The sequence below is a fragment of the Sturnira hondurensis genome, unplaced genomic scaffold (assembly GCF_014824575.4).
Source record: "Sturnira hondurensis isolate 20B ecotype Veracruz unplaced genomic scaffold, ASM1482457v3 Scaffold0011744, whole genome shotgun sequence".
Classification (NCBI taxonomy): Eukaryota; Metazoa; Chordata; class Mammalia; order Chiroptera; family Phyllostomidae; genus Sturnira; species Sturnira hondurensis.
Window position 1 is genome coordinate 904,621 of NW_028084375.1, and position 21,473 is coordinate 926,093.

The window sequence follows — 21,473 nt, forward strand, 5'->3', positions numbered from 1 at the left end:
GAATTCCATCCGGGTAATTGGGTATCAGCACTGAGCCGCCCGTCGCTCAGGGGCAGTCCGCTGCGGGATTGGTTGTGGCTGGGAATACCCTTGCTGCGAGCCGGACGTTGATTGGTGCGGGGGGGCTGCGGAGGCGGGGAAGTGGCGGCTGAAGCGGAGTTCGCCGCGCTGCGAGCCGGCGTCCGAGTGGGCGGAGGTGACAGTGGCTGAGCTGAGGTGCGAGGAGGAGCGCGCGACGGCCGACTTGGGGAGCGGTAAGGGCGGGTACGGGAGCGGAGGTTGGGGCTGTGAAAGATCCCGGCTGGGGGCGTCCTCGGGCTGAGGAGCGGAAAATATGTGTGGGGCTGAGGAAGGGAGGTCTCCGAGGGCCCCGGGTGGTGAGGCGCTGCTGCGGACAACTTTCTCCTCTGGGGACCTAATCGAGTGCAGAGAAGATGCTCTGGGCCCAGGGGTAAGCCTCAGCGACCCGGTACGAGAGGGTTTGCCAGTTCGGACTCTTCCATGGATTGGGCCTTTTTTGAGAACCGCCGTCAGTTTATCAGCTTGCTTTTTATTTTGCCCAGGTTTTCTTGGATTATCTCAAATAGAATGACTGCAGTCAGAAAAATAAATGGGGGCGGGGGCGGTGAGGAGTATTGGTTTCGCCAGCGTCCCTCCTTACTCCTAAATGCAGATATCATCGTGGGTTTGGGCAGAAGACTCCCGTGCCAAAGTTACATTTTTATAGTCTCTTTTCTCAGCTTGAGAGAAATGGATTGAGGCTTTTTCACCCACTGATTTAAAAATAAATGTAGCAAGGATGAGGACGTTGGATGAGGTACTTCAATTCAACAAGCCTATTGACACATTTTAGGTACTTTGTGGGTTCTGGTTATTAGGAGATATACTGGAATGAGAGTACTGGAACTCATAATGTGATTTGACTTCTAACTATGTTTTTGAAATGACAATGTGGAAGTAAGCCTTAGTTATTCATATTAGATAGTTGTTATTAGCAGCTGTTTAATACATATTAGCAGCTGTTTAATACAAATGTCAGGAAACTTCGAAGTTTCTGCCTTAAAAACCATCATCTAGCTACAGTTCTCGCCTTGAAATGATCCACGTCTCCTCTTTAATCTTGCTTCCCCTAGGAACTATGGTCTTGGATTCTGACCTGCTCTTCACATTAAGTTTGAAGTAATAAAATCAAAGACAAGTCCGCAGTCAGTATTATACAATTATTCCCATTTCCATCATATTTTCCCATTTTTGTTTCTTTTTTCCTGGAAAGAAACAACAATGTGAAAGAATATGTCAATTGTACGAAAGAGAAAACTACTTATCAATCAAATAAATACTTATTATGTGAGACATCAGCTGATAACTTAATTAACAAAAACTTCACTTGTAACACCTGAAGAAGAGTTAGTAAAATTTAGCTTTGGGTTCAAATAGAAGTCACCCAGTAAGTGTATTCTTGTCACAGGTATTCATCTTTCTAACACACACTCCCCTCCCCCCACCAAATCATCAGTATTCTCTGTCTCAATGCCACCATCTACTAGGTGCTCAAATAGGAAACTTGATAGTCAGCTTCTTGGCTCACCCTGTAACATTTCTATAAATCAATTGCTAAGTCTTATGTAGTCTGCCTATTAAAACTTGCTAATCCATCTACTTTTCTCCATCTTTATCACTGACACCTGGACTGGCTTCTGAATTAGTCTCCCTACCCGCACTGTAGCTGTCTTGAATTCATTTTCACTACAGACACAGCCCTTAATCAAAACTTTCTAGCACTGCATGTGTTCTGGAGGAGTATCTGGAGTGCTATGGAAGCCTGTAACAATGAGACCTAATGTAGTCAGGACTGAGGATTTGGTTGCAGAGCCAGAGGAATATTAGGTATAATTTTGCCTTGATCCTGATAGTTTCTGAACTGGATAAAACAATACTGTTAGTTCTGTGAGTCTCCTTAAAGAGGTGCCATTGGTGACTGGTCTTCAAACCACATTGCACACCACACTGTGTGGAAATCACTGATTACCTGTGTATCCTTAGGGAAATTTCTTTGCTCCCTGGGGTTCAGTTTCCTCAGTTGTACCATTATTAGTAGAATCAGACTATCTCTGTGGTCCCTTTCAGTTCTGAACTTCTATAGTTTCTTTGTCCCATAAACATGAATTATGGCCAGAAAGGTGATATTAAAGGCAGACAACACTGGAGTCTGAATGAGTTACTGCTCTTGTTTGCAGGGCTAGATTTCTTTCAGTTTCCTTAAACTTTTGACACCTACAGACTATTCTGTCGTGATAGGACTTTCTTTGCTTGATAGAAAGCTTAATAAAGGCAGCTACCAAGTCTCTCTGAGGTGTTGTATCTCCAGGGCCAGGCACACAGTGGATACTGTATATTTATTGGTTTGAATGCACAAGATAAATAATTTGTATTTTAATGGGGTGATTTTCACCTGTGTACCATCTAGGGAATAAACCTTTTAAGTTCTAGTTCCTCCCAGCTGTTGCATTAGCCAATAATTGTATGAATAAAAAATTCAGAGTCTTTGCATTACATGTAATTAGTTGCTTTGGTGTTGACCTTTCCTACTAGGCTGAGTATTTCAGGGCAGGAGTTCTTGTGTCCTCAGCATGCTCAGTCCACATCAGAGAGCTAACAGTGTTTATCCGGGGCGCATTAATAGTGAAGACAAGCTTTCCACTTTAGGGACCATATGAGAAAATATATGAAGTAACTAGTAGATAAAAGAACTGAGATCTTTTCTAGAGACCCAGAATAAGCAATCTCTTAATATAGGAAAATGGCAGTTCTTGTGGCTGAAGAGTTATTTAAGCAAAAAACTGGCCTTTACGAAACCGAGCTTGCTTCCTTTCCTTTGGTATTAGGTTGGCTACAAAGTTTGTTTAGTTTTTTTCTGTGTGATGGCTCTAGTAGTGCTTAGTTGTTTTTAACTTCATTAGAAACAATTTTGTATTGTGACAGTTCTCATATCAGTGGGCATTAAAAAAACTAATCAAAATTGGTGAATATTTGTACAGCCATTTAAATATTGAAGATAGAAGGAAATATGCAACATTTTCAGTGTATTATGCTTTATTATTTCAAGAAATGTAAAAACACAACTGAAATGCAAAAAAAGGTTTATGCAGTGTATGGAGAAGCTGCTGTGACTGATTGAATGTGTCAAAAATGGTTTCAGAAGTTTCTTGGTACTCTTGACATTTTGGCCAAATAATTCTTTGCTGTGGGCCTGTCTTACACATTGGAAGATGTTTAGCAGCACCTCTGGCCTCTACCCACTAGAAGGCAATAGCAGGAGATGGCCAACATACTCAAAATATCCAAATTAATAAAGTTATTAGTGAAAATGAAAAATGTGCTTCTTATTTTATGGAAAAAAACATATAGACTTTTTGGCCAACCCAATATATAAAAAGATGTTTATATAATACCACCCAAACTTTCACAGAAAGTGTTGAAAGGTTTTATTTGCATCTTACTTGGGGGAGGGGAGGAGAGAGAGTATGGTAGCTGATTTTTATCCAGTTAGGGTAGGGAAGGAACCTCATATCTCAAACAAACAACCCTACATTAAAACTCAACCTTTTTCTTCCTACCTACTAAAAGGTGGCTGGGAGATGGGGGTAGAGCAGCCACATTTTCTCCAGTAGGTTTATACTCAGTCTCTAAAGTGATGTAGTATACTGGATCTACTTACTGAGTAACTAATTGCCTAGAATAACAAGCCACTTGAAAACAGCCCTTCACCAAGGTGATAAAATGAGGTTTTGTTTTTATCTTTAAGCCATGAGTTGGGCAAGAGAGTGGATTAAATTTGTTTAAAACTATTGACTAGAAAAAATAGATTTGGAAAACTTCTGGTAGTTCTCTGGTGACATTTATTCATTTCTTCTGGTCAGTAAAGCTCTCAGACCAGATGTAAAACTGGGTCCTCTGACTGACAGTAGTAAGAAATTCACCTGTAGTTCCTTATGTGAGTTTTATGTGCTCCTCAGAATGAGAGTTCTGTGTTAGGTTGTCTCCTTTTTCTCATCACTCCTCCTGGAAGACTTTCAGAGAAAGCACATATAGAACCAAAGTTTTATTCTTAAGTAGGTCCTTTAATAAATATGTTTTTAAGCTTACTAAGATAGTCCTTTTTTGGATATCATAATTATGTGTGTTGAATTTTTGTGCCTGGAGGCAAATTATAGCATCAGTTACATTTTCTAGCTCATTTTAAAGCAAATCTTGTTAAAAGCCACATTGTGTTTTGTTCTACTAGATTGTAATATCTGGAAATAGACACTGTCTATAGGGTTTTTGTTTGTTTGTTTGTTTGTTTTACCACCTACAGTGTTTTCCAACAGTATTTATTCATTTTTAATTGAGTGTGTTGACCAAAATAAAAAGTAAAGATACCAGAACTGTTTCACTGATAGTTTAAGAGAAGGGGTGGGGGTGCTTCCAGAGTCTCTTTAAAAGGTTGTTAGTATGCAAATAACTGGTCAGGTGAGGGTTATGCAAATAAGAGGTCAGGTGAGCTCTTTAATCATGTATACTCTTCTGCAGGACTGGAATTAATGTTTTCTATTTTACAGGATTATATGAAGATTGAATAATGTATGCGAAATGCCTGGTGGCATAGTATCTGCTTAATACATATGTCTTTTCATCTTCATGTCCTTAAGTGCCACAGTAGCATCTAGCACATCTGCTTAATAAATGAACTGCATTGGTGAAGCCAGTGGTTTAGAGACAACAGATAAACCATTGAGCTAAGGAGAAACTCCCCTGACATTAGCTAAGGGAAACCCCAGAGACTGCAGAAGAAGTGGTAGTGGCAGAGCTGAGACTTAAAGAAGGGATAGGATTTTGCCAGGGGTTCCAGGTGGGTGAAGGAGTAAGACTAGGAAGACAGAAGTGATAACTATTAGAGCAAGGCTACATAAGAGAGCACATCATATTCCTCTAGGGAGATGGGTTTAGAATATAATGGTATGCAGAGATCCAATTACAAAGGACTTTAATGCCACTAATGACCTTATACGCAGGCAACAAAGTTGCTAAGAAGAGAAAGTTTATTCATTCATTCAACAAATTATTTTTTTATTTTATTTGTTGATTGATTTGAGAGAGAGAGATATCGACATTGATTTGTTGTTTCACTTATTTGTGCACTCATTGGTTGATCCTTGTATGTGCCCTGAACGGGGACTGGACCCACAACTTTGGTGTATAGCATGACACTCAAACCAACTGAGCTACCTGTTCAGGGCTCAACAAATGGTCATTGAGTGGGTACTGTGATTGCTAAGCACTAAGGAAGGAAAAAACACACTCCTGTCCTTGTGGAGTTTACCTTCTAATGGGGAGATAACCAAATTGAAGACCTTGCAGGTCATTATAATGACTTTGGCTTCTAATCATAGGGACATGGGAAACCACTGGAAGGTTTTGAGTAGATGAATGATGTTATTTGATATTAATTTTTTAATATTGTGTTGAAAATAAACTGAATGGGAGACTCCTGATCAAGCTGGCAGCATAGGTAAACACAACCATATCACAATTACAACTAAAATATAGAACAACCATCACTCAGAACTGTCAGAAATCGAGTTGACTGGAAATCTGTCAACTACTAAATTAACGAAACCACATCCATCCAGAGTGGTGGGAGGGACATTGACATGGTGTGGTGGATAGAAATTCAGGAGGGGTATCTCAAGAGCAAGGGGTCCCAACCCACAACAGGCACCCTAGCCCAGGGTTCCAGTGCCAGGAAGCTAAGTCCCCATAACTTCTGGTTGTGAAAACCAGGGGGAATTGAGTCAGTGGAAGAAAATTCTGGAGTCCCAAGCAGTTACCCTTAAAGAACCCAAACACAGACTTACTCAGACTTACTCCCTCTGAGCTCCTGCACTGGGGGAGCAGCTTGAAAGGCACCCGTGGCATGTAGGGAGGAATTGAAGTATGGCAGGAGCTAGCTGAAAGCTTCCTCCCAGACAGAATGGCGAGCAGAGGCCATTGTCCTTTTTCTGAGCCCTCCCCACAAAGAGCCACAGAACCAGCGGGATAGTATCATATCTGAGATTCTGTCAACTTGCCTAACACTATTTGCCCCACCCTGGAGATCTGCTGAGACTCTATCCCACCTGACTTAAAGGCCCACCCAAACTGTTAACTGTGACTATTCCATTTGATTGGTGGTTTTGTCTCATGCTTCACAACTTCCTAAATCTTATCAAACAAATAACAGCCAGCCCCCCAGCCCCTAATACCTCTTGCTAAGTGGCCCCAGGTCTGGCACTAGCAGTGACCAGCCTAGATAGCTTGGCTTTGCCTGGGGATCTCCAAGCCCAACACAAGTAGCAACCATCTCAGATTGCTTTATAGCTCATGCATGGTGGCCCTGGGCAGAGCACAGGTGGGGGGCTGAACTTGGCCTACACTATTTAGGAAACCCCAGAGTCTGCACACCCAGTCAACAGTTACAGACCATGTCAGAGCACCACCACCCTGCCCCTGTACAGCTGATCCTCCACAAATGGCAGAGGTTGATGGTCAGTGGACACAGCCAGTCATTATAGCTGACTGTCCTGGGTGAATCCCTCCTATTAACCTGCCAGTAGCAATAATGTTCAACTACAAGAGGAGGGTATACTCAGCCCACAAGAAGGAACTACCTTGAGTATCCAAATTCGCTGATAGGGAGGCTGTGTCACTACCCTACAAGACACCTACTACATTAGGCCACACTACCAAGACAGGGAGTCCTAACAGCTGTACCTAATACATAGAAACAAACACAGGGAGGCTGCCAAAGTGAGGAGACAAAGAAACATGGCCCAAATGAAAGAACAGATTAAAACTCCAGAAAAAGAGCTAAATGAAATAGAGATGAGTATTCTGTCAGATGAAGACTTCAAAACACTGGCTATAAGGATGCTCAAGGAACTTAGTGAGGACCTCAACAGCATAAAAATATCCAGTCAGAAACGAAGGATACATTAATTGAAATAACAATTTACAGGGAACCAACAGTAGAATGGATGAAGCCAAGAGTCAAATTAATGATTTGGGACATAAGGAAGAAAAAAAAACATTCAATCAGAACAGCATGAGGAAAAAATCCCCCCAAATGAGGATAACGTAAGCAAACTCTGGGACAACTTCAAATATTCCAACATTCTCATCACAGGGGTGCCAGAAGGAGAAGAAGAACAGCGAGAAATTGAAAACTCATTTGACAAAATGATGAAAGAAAACTTCCCTAATTTGGTGAAGGAAATAGATATGCAAGTCAAAGTAGAAGAGAGAGTCCCAAACAAGATGGACCCAAAGAAGCCCACCCCAAGACACATCATAATTAAAGTGCCGAAGCTTAAAGATAAAGAGACAATCTCTAAAGCAGCAAGAGAAAAGCAGTTAGTTACCTGCCTACAGGGGAGTTCCCATGAGACTGTCAGCTGATTTCTCAAAAGAAACTTTGAGGGCTAAAAGAGACTTGCAAGAAGTATTTCAAGTCATGAAAAGCAAGAACCTACAACCAAGACTGCTCTACCCAGCAAAGATATCACTTAGAATTGAAGGGCTGTAAAAGTGCATCCTAGACAAGGTGAAGATAAAGGAGTATCATCATCACCAAGCCATTACTATATGAAATGTTAAAGGACTTACTTAAGAAAAAACAGATCAAAACTATGAACATTAAAATGGCAATAAATACATCTAGCAACAATTAAACCTAAAAAACAAGCTAAGCAATCAAGCAGAACAGAAACAGAATCACAGATATGGAGATCCTTTGGAGGGTTATCAGTTGGGAGGGGGAAGGAGAGAATGGGGAAAAGGTGAAGGTATTAAGAAGTACAAATTGGTATGTACAAAACAGATAGGGGAACGTTAAGAACAGTACAGGAAATGGAGTAGCCAAAGAACTTATATGAATGCCTCATGGACATGAACTAAGGGGGGAATTTCCTGAGGGAGTGGGGGGGTGCTAGGTGGAGGGGAGCAAAAGAGGAAAAACTGGGACAACTGTAATAGTATAATAAAATATACTAAAAAAAAAAGAAGTGACTGAGTCAAATATTCACACTGTATCTTCATTCTGCTACCAAGCAAATCGTAACATCCCTCACCATATCTCCTTATTCCATATACATTTTCACCTTATTCCATATACATTCTCTCCAGACCATCTCTTCTCAAATCTCTAGTACTGCCTTCTCCATTTTCTCTCAGCTGATGTTTTTGCTTCCTATTTTACTGTGAAAGTAGAGCATTCAGAGAAAATAAACTTACACATTACTCACCTACCTCCATCTGTGACTAATATTCTATCTTCTCTTCTGTAGCCATGTATGAACTGTCTCTGCTCTTAGCACTGAAGTCGCTCATAAAAGTGTTAAAACACCAACACTGTTCTTCTCTCCTTCTCCTGCATCGTTAATGTTTCCCTCTCTAATGAATTTTTCCATCAGAAGACAAACATGCTAAACATGCTATTATATCTCTCTTAAAGACAATACTTTCTTGATTCCAATTCTTCCTCCAAATACTTCTCATTTCTTCCTTTGACAAGAAAACTCGAGTGCTAATATTTTCATGCTCAATTTTTCTTCTTGATTACACTCTCATAGCTCCTGTCAAAGTCAATGATTTCACATTGCTAAATCCAATGATCAGTTCTCAGTCCTCATTTTATCCCAGTGTCTGGCATAGCTGCTGATTACCTCTTCTCTGAAACATTTTCTTGGCTTTCCTTCTCACTTTCTGGCTGCTCCAATAGTCTCATGTTCTGGTTCCTTCTCCTTTTTCTAATCTCTAAACACCAAAGTGCCCTGGGGCTCCATTCTTTGCCCTCTGCTTTCCATCTCATTTCCTTGGTGATTTCATCAAGTCTCATTCAGGGTTTGGCTTTAAATCCTACCTATATGCTGAAAACTCTCAAATTCATAGATCCAGTTGGACCCTTCTCTTGAACAACAGATGAAACATCTCCATTTGATGTTTCCTAGGCATCTCAAACTTAACAGGTATGACACTGAGCGCCTGATCTCATTTTCTTTCCGTATTTTGTCTTAACCACCTCAGTAAATGGTAACTCCCATCCATTAAATTTATTTTCTTTTTTTAAAATATTTTATTTATTTATCTTTAGAGGGGAAGGGAAGGAGAGAGGAAGGAAACATCAATGTATGGTTGCTTCTCGTGCATCCCCTGCAGGGAACTGGCCCCTGCCGGAAACTGGCCTGCAACCCAGGCATGTGCCCTGACTGGGAATCGAACCGCGATCGTCTGGTTCGCAGGCCCGTGCTCTATCCACTGAGCTACACCAGCCAGGGCTTAAATTTATTTTCTTTAGTTATACTTTATTGGTTATACTATTACAGTTTTCCCAATTTTCCCCTCTTTACCCACCTCCACAAAGTACCCTGCATTCACTCAAGAATTCCCCACACCATTGTTCATGTCCATGGGTCATGCATGTAAGTTCTTTGGCTACTCCATTTCCTGTACTGTACTTTACAACTCCATGGCTATTCTGTAACTACTTGTTTTTACTTTTTCTTTTTAAAAAGGATTTGATTATTTATTTTTAGAGAGGGGGAGGGAGAAAGAGAGGGAGAGAAACATCAATGTATGGTTGTCTCTCCCATGTCCCCTAATGGGGATCTGGCCTGCAACCCAGGAATGTGCCCTAGACTGGGAATCAGACCGGCAACCCTTTGGTTCACAGGCCAGTGCTCAATCTACTGAGCCACCCCAGCCAGGGCTATTCTTATTTCTTAATACCCTCACCTCTTCACTCATTCCTCCACACCTCCCTCCCATCTGGAAACCATCAAAATGCTCTCTATATCCATGAATGTGTCTTAGTTCTTCTTGTTTGCTTAGCTTGTTTTTTAGGTTTAATTGTTGCTAGATGTATTTATTGCCATTTTAATGTTCATAGTTTTGATCTGTTTTTTCTTAAGTAAGTCCTTTAACATTTCATATAGTAATGGCTTGGTGATGATGATACTCCTTTATCTTCACCTTGTCTAGGATGCACTTTTACAGCCCTTCAATTCTAAGTGATATCTTTGCTGGGTAGAGCAGTCTTGGTTGTAGGTTCTTGCTTTTCATGACTTGAAATACTTCTTGCAAGTCTCTTCTAGCCCTCAAAGTTTCTTTTGAGAAATCAGCTGACAGTCTCATGGGAACTCCCCTGTAGGCAGGTAACTAACTGCTTTTCTCTTGCTGCTTTAGAGATTGTCTCTTTATCTTTAAGCTTCGGCACTTTAATTATGATGTGTCTTGGGGTGGGCTTCTTTGGGTCCATCTTGTTTGGGACTCTCTCTTCTACTTTGACTTGCATATCTATTTCCTTCACCAAATTAGGGAAGTTTTCTTTCATCATTTTGTCAAATGAGTTTTCAATTTCTCGCTGTTCTTCTTCTCCTTCTGGCACCCCTGTGATGAGAATGTTGGAATATTTGAAGTTGTCCCAGAGTTTGCTTACGTTATCCTCATTTGGGGGGATTTTTTCCTCATGCTGTTCTGATTGAATGTTTTTTTTTCTTCCTTATGTCCCAAATCATTAATTTGACTCTTGGCTTCATCCATTCTACTGTTGGTTCCCTGTAAATTGTTATTTCAATTAATGTATCCTTCGTTTCTGACTGGATATTTTTATGCTGTTGAGGTCCTCACTAAGTTCCTTGAGCATCCTTATAGCCAGTGTTTTGAAGTCTTCATCAGACAGAATACTCATCTCTATTTCATTTAGCTCTTTTTCTGGAGTTTTAATCTGTTCTTTCATTTGGGCCATGTTTCTTTGTCTCCTCACTTTGGCAGCCTCCCTGTGTTTGTTTTTGTGTATTAGGTACAGCTGCTTTGACTCCCTACCATAGTAGTATGGCCTACTGTAGAAAAGCACACTGGTAAGTTGGGTGGGGTGGAGCTTTGGGTAATTGCCAAGGTGGGGCAACCCATGTGGCAGTAGTGTGGCTCTGTTTCGGGGAGGGCTTGGAGTGGAGACAATGCCCCTGCCTGGCTGCTAGCATTTTGTTTGGGAGGAAGCTGTCTCCTGGCACTATCCCCGATGCCAGAAATTTCCATTTCTCCCCTGATGGTGCTGTTGCCCATCCAACTGTTGCTCTAGTGCTGAACCCCAGAGGAAGTGAGTCTGCCGAAGTCCTAAGTTTGTTACATGCCCTTTAGGAGGAGACTCCTGAAAATCCCACAGTTTCTTCCACTGCCCCAACCCTCACTAAGTTTTACAGCCAGAATCACGGGGACTTACTTTCCTGGTGTTGGAACCCTGGCCTGAGTGGTCTGGTGTGGGGCTGGGATCCCTTGCTCCTGAGGTATCCCTCCCAGTTTTTATCCACTACATGTTGTTGAGGGACTGCCCATCCTACATCTCTCTGTGCCTCTCAGCACGTGTCTGCACCTGTGTTTCCACCCCTCCTACCCATCTAGATAACTATGGCTTCCTTAATACCTTGGTTGTCAGACTTCCTTCCATACAGCTCAATTTTCTGATGATTCTGGATGATACTGTTTTGTAGCCTAGTTGTATTTTTCCTGTGGTTGTGTGAAGAGGTAAGCCATGTTTTGCCTAATGCCTCCATCTTGACCAAAAGTGACCCTATGACTTCTTACTGGCCATTGTAAGAAGGCCAGTAAGAAGACCATTACAATGGTCTGAATGAGATTTGATAAGCTTCTGAATCAGTCCAAGTGCAGTGTTTTGGTGTCATTAGCAGGTAAGTAATAATTGAAGCTGCAGGTGTATATGAAATGACCCAAAGAGAGCAGAGTGACAATAGCAATGGATAGAGGCCACAGGAAGACAAGACCAGAACTCAGAAGGCCCCTCCAGTAAAATAGGAGAAACCTATTTCAAAGAAAAAGAAGGAACAGAGGTAAAATTAGATAAGGCTTATACATGTCATCTAGGTTGATTATCTGGGAAGTTGTAGTTTTGGTGGAACAGTGCAGAACTTCCCTTAATAATAATAATAATAATAATAGAATGTGGCCTGGCTGGTGTAGCTCAGTGGATTGAGCACAGGCCTGCGAACCACACAATCGTGGTTCGATTCCCAGTCAGGGCACATGCCTGGGTTACAGGCCAGTTCCCAGCAGGGGACTCACACGAAGCAACCATACATTGATATTTCTCTCCTTCTCTCCTTCCCTTCCCGTCTAAAGATAAATAAATAAAATCTTTAAAAAAAACTTTTGCCCTGGCTGGCGTGACTCAGTGGATTGAGCGCGGGCCTGCGAACCAGATGATCGAGGTTCGATTCCCAGTCAGGGCACATGCCTGGGTTGCAGGCTGGTTCCTTGCAGGCTAACTACCAGCAGGGGACGCACAAAAGGCAACCATACATTGATGTTCCTCTCCCTCTCTCCTTCCCCTCTAAAAGATAAATAAATAAATAAAATCTAAAAAAAAAAAAAACTTTAAAAAAATAATGGAATGTGTTCCCATGTCTCTCTGCCAGTCATAAAGAAATTGGATGAAAGTTCCTTATTTACCCTCATTTGCTTATTTCAGGATATAAGTCAGAGTACAGCAGAAAATGTCCACTGAACGGACCTCGTGGACAAATCTGTCCACTATTCAGAAAATAGCATTGGGCCTCGGAATCCCAGCAGGTGCAACAGTTGCCTATATCCTATACCGCAGATACAGGGAAAGCAGAGGTATGTGAATCCCACAACTGCACAAATGTTTAGACTGTGTTCCATCCAGCCTTGCTGAATTGAAATTAAAACTGTCCTTGCCAGACCAGGGATCATTTGTTGGGATGTGATTGGCTTTCTCTGAGGGGTCTTTGATGGAAACTATATAGCTTCTTCTTTTCTATATTCTTAATATGAAGCTATCATCATTTATATGAAATTATCATTTCTATGAAATGAAGAATTCATTTTATAATTCTATTGATCTGTTCCCTTCGGCAACATTCACACTGCAATGGGTTCTTTTTCTTTTTTAAAATATCCATAATATTCTCACCTTTTTTTAAATATGTTTCCTTTATTTATCTGTTAGGAGAAGGCTAACTGTGGGGTTTGATTTTCCCTAGAGGCTGAATGTAGAGAAGAAGACCTAAGAAATGATTTATGTACAAACAGGAGAAGTTCTGAGCCTATTGGACTCCTCAGGCAATTTCTAGCCTTTTATTCTTCTCCAAGAGCAATAGTTTACCTACGATCCAATACTTCTTGGTTGCAGAGCCAAATGCGTTCCCCACTTTAACATCTGAAATAGTATCACAGAGAGAATGCTCATCTTCTGGTCTTTGGGGATCTTTTAATTCCCACTCAGATGCTATTTCTCCTTGTCATTGTGGTTAAGATCCTCAGTTTATCTTTTAGATTAACATGTCTGTGACAGCTAGATTCAGGGGAGGGCTGGTATTAGCTTTAGGTGTTATCTAAGTTTGATCTGATGAGCCATGATCTGTGCAGAAGAACGTCTGACATTTGTGGGGGAGGATGACATTGAGATAGAGATGCGAGTGCCTCAGGAGGCTGTGAAGCTCATCATTGGCCGGCAAGGAGCCAATATTAAACAGGTAAGTGTGTGAGCCAGCAATCTGTTTTCCCGGAAATTGATTCTACTTTTCCTTCCCTGCCCCCATCCCGTAAAACCCACCCACACTGTGTATATCTTAAAAGAAAAAATACAGGAACTTTTTAACTAATATGCTGTTTACCTTCTAGAAATAAGTACTTCTGCTCCCTAGAGAATGGATGACTTAGCTTGAAATGGGGATTTTTGATTAGATTCATCTCATATTGGTATAGCTTGAACCATTCTTGAACTACTATGGAATTAACAAATTCTCATTAATTGACATTAAATACTGAATTGCTGCCTGATTCTTCTTACCATCTTTCATTGTTCAGGTGGGGTGTCAAGAAAGCAAAATACTTGATTCTCTAATCCAAATAATCTTAGGAAGAAAGAGGGTTCTAAACACAAAGAGAAACTATTTTAAATTAACTGCTATCGGGGATTGCCTTTGTCACTAATTTCCTTCCATAAGTACCTATGAGCACTGCTTATAACATCCTGATTTTGCTGATAATTGTGTCCAAATCCATCTACCTTCACAGTTAGATTTAGGGTGTCCTTAGTTAAAGGGGAGCTCTTCCAGAGCATATTGCTATGTATCCTTTTCTCTGCAGCTGCGGAAACAGACAGGTGCTCGGATTGATGTGGACACGGACGATGTAGGCGATGAGCGGGTGCTGCTTATCAGTGGTTTTCCTGTTCAGGTGTGCAAAGCCAAAGCAGCAATCCATCAGATCCTGACAGAGAATGCTCCAGTGTCTGAGCAGCTCTCAGTTCCCCAGAGATCTGTGGGCAGAATCATAGGTACCACTGGACAGCTTCCTCTACTGTTTCTTTTTTTTTCTTTACCTTTCCCTTTCTTTCACACCTTCACAAGGGTCTTTCCTGGCCTACTCCCCCTTCACCTTGCTGAGGGGAAAAAAAAAAAGGACATGGAGACCAGAGTTTTATTTTTTTTACAGATCCATTGGTAAAGCAAAGCCCTTTACTTTAAGAAGTTGTATGATCTGAACTTTACAGACAGGTTCCAAAAAGGTTTGGGTAGAGGTACTGACCTCATAATAGATTTTTAAAGGGACTGAGGGTGTTCGTGTTTTCCCAGATCTTTCAAGATAGTGCTATAGAGAGTACCTGCCGTGCTTTCCTCTAGAGCATTCCTTACACTGCTGTTAGAAGCAGAGAAATGTCCTGTCCTTGGTCCAGTGGTTCACACACCACACTTTGTAGGATCTTTTCTAATGAAGTGGATGTAAAGTATGCTGAGTGGCCAGAAAATGGAAATGATGTGGAGAGGTTAACCTAGCTAATGTCAGAGTTTAAATAAAATGGATACAGCAAATAATCCAGAATTATTCTTCTTCAGTACGGATTTCAGTAGCTCCTTCCTGCTTTTGCATTCTGTTCAGTTTGAAAATGGGAACTGACTCTCTTCTCCTAGTGTATACAAAATAGTGATTTCTATAGCAGTTAAAGTTGGCTAGGACAGAAGGACAGGATTTTATGTATTGTTCAACGTAGGGAGAGGTGGCGAGACGATTCGTTCTATCTGCAAGGCGTCTGGAGCCAAAATTACCTGTGACAAAGAATCAGAGGGGACATTACTACTATCAAGACTTATTAAAATCTCAGGAACACAGAAGGAAGTGGCAGCAGCCAAGGCAAGTAGCTGATAGACTTAAATCATATCTAAGAGTGAAAAGAACCCTTCATTCCATCCTGTGTCAAAATATCTGGCCACATAGCCATCATCCCTTCTCTTATTTTCCACAGCATCTGATACTAGAGAAAGTTTCAGAAGATGAAGAACTTCGGAAGAGAATTACTCATTCTGCAGAAACCAGAGTCCCACGCAAGCAGCCAATCAGTGTAAAAAGAGAGGAAGTGAGAGAGTCAGGTGCAGCTGGAGAGCCAGCTCTATGGAAAAACTCTGGTACTAGCAAGGAGCGGTCTTCACCACTGGCAGTTCCTCCCTGCAAAGGAGGTGGTGACATGGTTGCTATAGGGCCAGAAGAAGGTTCCTGGGAGAAACCTAATGGTGACAGCTTTCAGAAGTCTGGAGCCCAGAGCAGTCCAGAGATGTCCATGTTTGAAAGTATGTAACAGAGGGAACCCGTAGCTATATGAAAGATAGAAGAAATACTGGCTTAGATAACCCCAAACTGGAAGCAATAAAAAATAATTTCTATTTTTTGACTAATAAGTTTCATCACAGATACACCTTCCTGGTAATATTTTACTTGGATTAGTACTGAAAATAATATTTTTCTGGATACAAACAAGCTAATTATGGAAAACAATATGAGACTATGCTAAGTTCACAGGAAACTAGCCTGTGAATAATAATATCACATAATTTACATTATATTCTTTCTCCTAACATACTTATTAAACAGGTAAAATACTCAGCCCAGTTTTTGTTTGCTTGTCTTGTTGTTTTTAAAAGTCATTGCTATTTAAGAAGAATTAAAAGGCTGGGAACTTTCTTTTTCGTGCCTAGGTATGGGATAGGCAGGGGAAACCAGGGCCCCTGAGAGGTTCACAGACTTGTCCAGAGTCACATAATGAGTCAGTGGAAGAATGAAATCTGGACAAGCCCACATCAGTCCATGTGTCTTTGCTGGTCCATGCTGCAGCTAGCATGTGGAGGATTTACCGTCATCATATTTGGTGACTGATTTGAATACCTGGCAGATGACTAAGAACGTAAACTCTCTTATTACTCAATTACATAGGAAGGTACAGAACATAGCTTAGTATCTTTCTTCAGGATGTTCTTGTGTGATTCATCCAGTTGTTCCTCCAGCCATTTTAAAAATTGTAATAGCCGCTTGGTATTTTCACCTCTCACCCCCTGATGCAGTCTCCTTATTCTGACCAGAGATGATTCTGATACCATTACCATATTAGATGATGATAATTCTGCACCTTAACTTGCTTATCCCTGTGTTTAGTCCCCAGTCCTGACTTCAGTTTCCATGCTGATGAGTTCCTGGAAGTCTATGTCTCTGCTTCTGAACATCCTAACCACTTCTGGATTCAAATCATTGGCTCTCGAAGCCTGCAATTGGATAAGCTTGTCAGTGAGATGACCCAGCACTATGAGAATAGTCTGGTGAGGGAGAGGGCTGAATTTGATGAAAAGGGGCGTATCCTCTTCGTTGTTGTATATTCTCTTCCTTTCCTGTGGAGCAACAGCTCATTCTTTCTTCCTTCTGTTACTGCCTGTTTATTTTTAAGCCCACCCCATTTTTTAAAAAGATTTTATTTTTTTATTTTTAGGGAGGGGGGAAGGGAAGGAGAAAGAGAGGGAGAGAACCATCAATGTGCGTTTGCCTCTCATGAGCTCCCTGACTGGGGACCTGGCCAGCAACCCAGGCTTTTGCCCTGACTGGGAATCGAACGGACAGCCTTTTGGTTCGCAGGCCCACACTTAATCCACTGAGCTACACCTGCTAGGGCTAGCCTACTCCTTTCTAACTACCGTCTCCTGATTCCTTATGTGTATAGCCTGAAGACTTGACTGTGCATGTAGGAGACATTGTAGCAGCACCTTTATCTACAAATGGTTCCTGGTATCGAGCCCGGGTCCTTGGCACTTTGGAGAATGGGAACCTAGACCTCTACTTTGTTGACTTTGGAGATAATGGAGATTGCCCACTGAGGGACCTCAGGGCACTCAGGTCAGTGTGGAGGCCAGGTGAAATCAGGCTAGAGTGCCAGTTTTGTTTTTTTTTTGAGATAGGGAGGTAGGAAGAGAGGGCAAGAAACATCATTGTGAGAGAGAAACACCAATTGGTTGCCTTCTGTACATACCCCAGAGGACTGGGGTATGTACAGAAGGACTGCAACCCAGGCATGTGCCCTGACCAGGATCAAACCTTTCGGTTTGTGGGACAATGCCAACCAACTGGGCCACACTGGCCAGGGCAGGAGTACCAGCTATTGACTCAACCCTGGCCACAGGGTGTTGAGTTAGCTGTTAACGCTCATCACCAGGGGGGTTGGGGAGAGCCTATTTACATAGAATAGATTATCTTCTCCCACTGAGTCAGTGCTGTCTGAAATAAGAATAGAAGGCCCTTCTGGCACTAGGAGTCTAATTTCTTTTTTTTTTTCACTTTAGGAGTGACTTCCTAAGTCTTCCATTTCAAGCAATAGAGTGTAGTCTGGCACGGATCGCCCCCTCAGGTAAATTGTTCATAACACCTATTGACCTTGCCTCCAAATAAAATAACTTTAATACAATACATGGGAGTTCTCACATTCCAAGGGTTTTTGAGTTCAAGGAGCTCAGTTTTTCCTCACCAGAACTAGGAATCAGCAGCCAGAAACTTGCCTAGCTGTCAGACATAGGTGCCTTCTGGAATAGAAAGAAGTAGTTCTAATTCCCTCCAGGGTATAATCCTTCCCCTGTCAGCACTGTCCCCTTCTTAGGCTCTCCCTACAATCTTTTGCCAGGTGAACAATGGGAGGAGGAAGCTTTGGATGAGTTTGACAGACTTACTCACTGTGCTGACTGGAAGCCTTTGGTGGCCAAGATCTCTAGCTATGTCCAGACTGGTATCTCAACTTGGCCGAAGATCTACTTATATGATACTAGCAATGGGAAGGTGAGATTGAGGTTCAACTCATTGCTCACTGGCTCTTTAGTGTATTTATAGCCTGATTTACTTTTTCTTTCCCAGAAACCCTATCTGATATTATTTGTACTTCATAAGATCCTGCTTACCATCCCACCAGAGGGGTGTCAAGTATCAATCCTAGCTCTTCAGCCGTTTCCTCTGATATGCCCTTCCTTACAGAGAGAACGTCATTCCCTTTTCATTTCTCTCCTCAGAAACTTGATATTGGGTTAGAATTAGTTCGTAAAGGATATGCAGTTGAGCTTCCTGAAGACATGGAAGAAAACAGAACTGTTCCAGATGTGTTACATGATGTGGTGAGTGAGCTATTGCAGTCATTGAGGGTGTCTCTTTGGGGCAAATCTTGTGCCTTAAGAGACATGAGAACTTCTAGATATGCATGACGTTTTGTAGAGTGCTGTTCTGGCTTATTAAAGGGGGCACTGTGTCTCCCCTCAGCAGCCAGACTCAACTGCCTAAACCAGGTCTTGTGAGCAAAATGACAGAGTGGCCACTTCTTTCCCACCAGCCAACACATTCTTTTTCTCTTGTTTACATCCTCTCAGGACACAGAAACAAATGTTTCTCTCAGCAGCATGCTCACTGAGACAAAAAAGAGCTCTGGAGAGATAGCAAATACCCTCTCCTGCCTCAGCTTATCAGGTACAAACAGCCTTTCTTCCCTTAGAGCATCTTTGGAAATTACCATTTCTCAGTCAGTCTCTCCAGACTAGGGCGCTTGTTAAGGCTTGCCTCTTAATAAGGTGACCAAACCTCACTGAATGCTTGCTAGATTAGGGCAGTGTCTAACTTTCTCCTCATTCTGCTATGTAGAAGCTGCCTCTATGTCTGGTGATGATAACCCTGAGGATGACTACTTAATTTGAAGTCTGCTTCAGCTGCCTCAGCCATCTGCTTTGCTGTGTGAGTGGAGCTATCATCTCTCTGTAGCAACAGGAAAAGGAACGAGGGTGACAGTAGGGGCCTTGCTTTACTCTCTTCTCCATAGCCCATCTAAATAGTACTTCTCTGCAGCTGCTTTCCTGTAGCTTAACTTGCTCTCAGACTGAGCCCTTTCCAGCTTGTTTTGTCTTTGTGTTTGTTTTTGACAGGATTTGGTGCCTGGAGAGAGGAGCCTATGATAAAGAGATCTCCGCAGTTCTTCCTTTATTACACAATACGGTTTGCTGTGGACCAAATGCATTTTCTCCTTCCGTGGGATGACCAGAAAGAGTAGAGGGTAGAGAGAAATACTCCACCCCACACCAACCTTCCTTCCAGTGTTTGAATACTGCTGCATTATGTCCAGGCTGCTCAACATCTGGTTTGTTCCCCTCAGCCAGTCCGAGTGCATACTCCTGCTAGGCTGTGTCCTTTTTGAGGCTGGGAAGCAGCCAAGGTTTGGTTGTAAGAAGTGATGATTCTGCACACTTCTGACTCACCTTCTCAGGTGAGTCTGGTGAAGGGAGGTTTTTGAGTGATAAACTCAAAGACTGCAGTTGAGTCAGAAGGCAAAGACAAAAATCAGCACATTTGTATTAAAAACCCTCAGGAAGTGGGTGAGCGAGAATGCTGCCTCTCATCCTCAATTGCTGATGCTATTGGGGACAAGTCTTTTGAAAACAATGTTCCATCTATTTTTCTGTACACTTTGGTTAAAATATAACGGGAGAGGAAGCTCAGAAAATATTCTAAATTGCTAGTATAGCATCTATAAAATACACACACATACATACATACCCCCGAAGAGAATGTATATAGTTGTTTAAAGTGTTTGGGAGATTCTTTGCTAAATAAAGTTCTCAAAAAATTATCTAAAACTAAATACTGGTTGAATCACAAGGTGGAAGCAGGCCTATGGGTATCTTCTGAACCTAAATCTTGTAAAAATTTTGAATACCTCACACAGAAGGGCCCGTCTGTGAACAAGTGCTCCTCCTGTGTATTCTATCCCTAAAGTTTCCAAGAACTACTTAGGTTTGGGCTGTGTGAATAAGTGCCCCCCCTAATGTTTGGAAGAAAAGGCCTGGATTAGGATTCTAGAAACCTGGGTCTACAGAGAGATCTCTGGACTTTAGGTAGCCTGCTTCTCTATAACCTCTCTCCACTTCTGACAGTATGGTGAGGATCTAATGAAAACTATAAAGGTTGAAGGATCAACAAGGTAAACTGGAAAACTTGAAATCAGCACATAAGAATATCTATTTTAAAAATCTAGGAATGAGTGATCTAGGTCTGTCCATATCCTACATGGCAACTCTATATTCTCATTACAATTTTCAAAATTTATTTTCTCAGAAAAATCTCAGTACCACTTAGCAGACACACTCCCATGGAAGAGAAGCTTTAATGAGCAGTCTTAGAAAAATCGATGAAGGGCTGCCATTGACCTTCAGACCTTGGCTCAGCCCCAGAATTGGAGCCACTCTACGGCAAGGTCATGAGGTCACATAACCCCATTTCCTCAGCTCCTTGGACTTTACTGTTGAGTAAAGAGGACCCATAATATAAATCATAAGACTTATTGCTATAGAGAATGACTGCTATCTCATTCCTAGCTACATTCCTATCTCCTTCCTAGTTTGCTATGTATAAAAGTTTGTTCCTTTAATGTGGCTTTTAAGTCTTGTCAGTTTACATCCCATTCTGATGGGTTCCTTCTTCAACACAACCTCTGTACTTTTCCTACTGCCAGGAATGCTCTCTTCTATGCTTCCTACTTGTTATTTTCTCTGTTGAAATCCCTGAGTCAGAGCTGTGGGACCCATCTGCCTTCTCTTTTCTCCACATCCAAAGAGAAGGAATTGGCACTTGTATCCGACTTGAACTGAAATACATCAATGAAAGTCTCCCAATAAGGCTCAGTTCTTGCTCCTGGCAGGTGCTCAGTAAATGATTAGAATAAGCCCTGGCTGGTGTAGCTCAGTGGATTGAGCGAGGGCCTGTGAACCAGACGATCACGGTTCGATTCCCAGTCAGGGCACATGCCTGGGTTGCAGGCCAGTTCCCAGCAGGGGATGCACAAGAAGCAACCATACATTGATATTTCTCTTCCTCTCCCCTTCCCCTCTAAAGATAAATAAATATTAAAAAAAGAATCAACCAACATTAAAGATCTTAGTATTTTTTAAAAATTGCTTTAAATAAATAAATAAATAAATAAATAAATGGTTAGAATAAATGGGGAAATGAGATTGGGGAGAGGGGGAGGTAAAGGGCCCAAAATCCTTGGGTTCCTTTCCTCTTTGTTCAGATCCCTCTGA

At 41.8% G+C, this 21,473-nt stretch overlaps 1 protein-coding gene across 4 annotated transcripts; it reads left to right on the forward strand.

The window, feature by feature from the left end:
* The first annotated feature begins 164 nt into the window (after window positions 1-164).
* Window positions 165-20,725, forward strand: TDRKH (tudor and KH domain containing). Of its 4 annotated transcripts, XM_037060357.1 has the most exons (14): window positions 166-254; window positions 12,560-12,708; window positions 13,480-13,586; window positions 14,203-14,392; window positions 15,107-15,246; window positions 15,359-15,680; window positions 16,540-16,700; window positions 17,096-17,268; window positions 17,712-17,776; window positions 18,047-18,198; window positions 18,426-18,527; window positions 18,777-18,873; window positions 19,045-19,134; window positions 19,323-20,725. In XM_037060357.1, exons 2-13 carry the CDS (start codon window positions 12,585-12,587, stop codon window positions 19,095-19,097), a joined length of 1,686 nt encoding a protein of 561 aa, XP_036916252.1. In that variant the 5' UTR covers window positions 166-254; window positions 12,560-12,584; the 3' UTR covers window positions 19,098-19,134; window positions 19,323-20,725. The 4 variants fall into 4 exon arrangements, with proteins under 4 accessions (XP_036916253.1, XP_036916255.1, XP_036916252.1 ...); XM_037060358.1 differs by lacking the exon at window positions 18,777-18,873 and having other exon boundaries at window positions 165-254; XM_037060356.1 differs by lacking the exons at window positions 166-254; window positions 19,045-19,134 and adding an exon at window positions 287-451.
* Window positions 20,726-21,473: the final 748 nt, after the last annotated feature.

What these genes read in the sequence shown, in the direction of transcription:
- TDRKH (XM_037060356.1), top strand. Translation starts at nt 12,585, where the DNA reads ATGTCCACTGAACGGACCTCGTGGACAAATCTGTCCACTATTCAGAAA. An exon ending in AGGAAGTGGCAGCAGCCAAG is followed by an intron (nt 15,247 to 15,358) that starts GCAAGTAGCTGA and finishes TATTTTCCACAG; the next exon opens with CATCTGATACTAGAGAAAGT. An exon ending in CTCCTGCCTCAGCTTATCAG is followed by an intron (nt 18,874 to 19,322) that starts GTACAAACAGCC and finishes TGTTTTTGACAG; the next exon opens with GATTTGGTGCCTGGAGAGAG.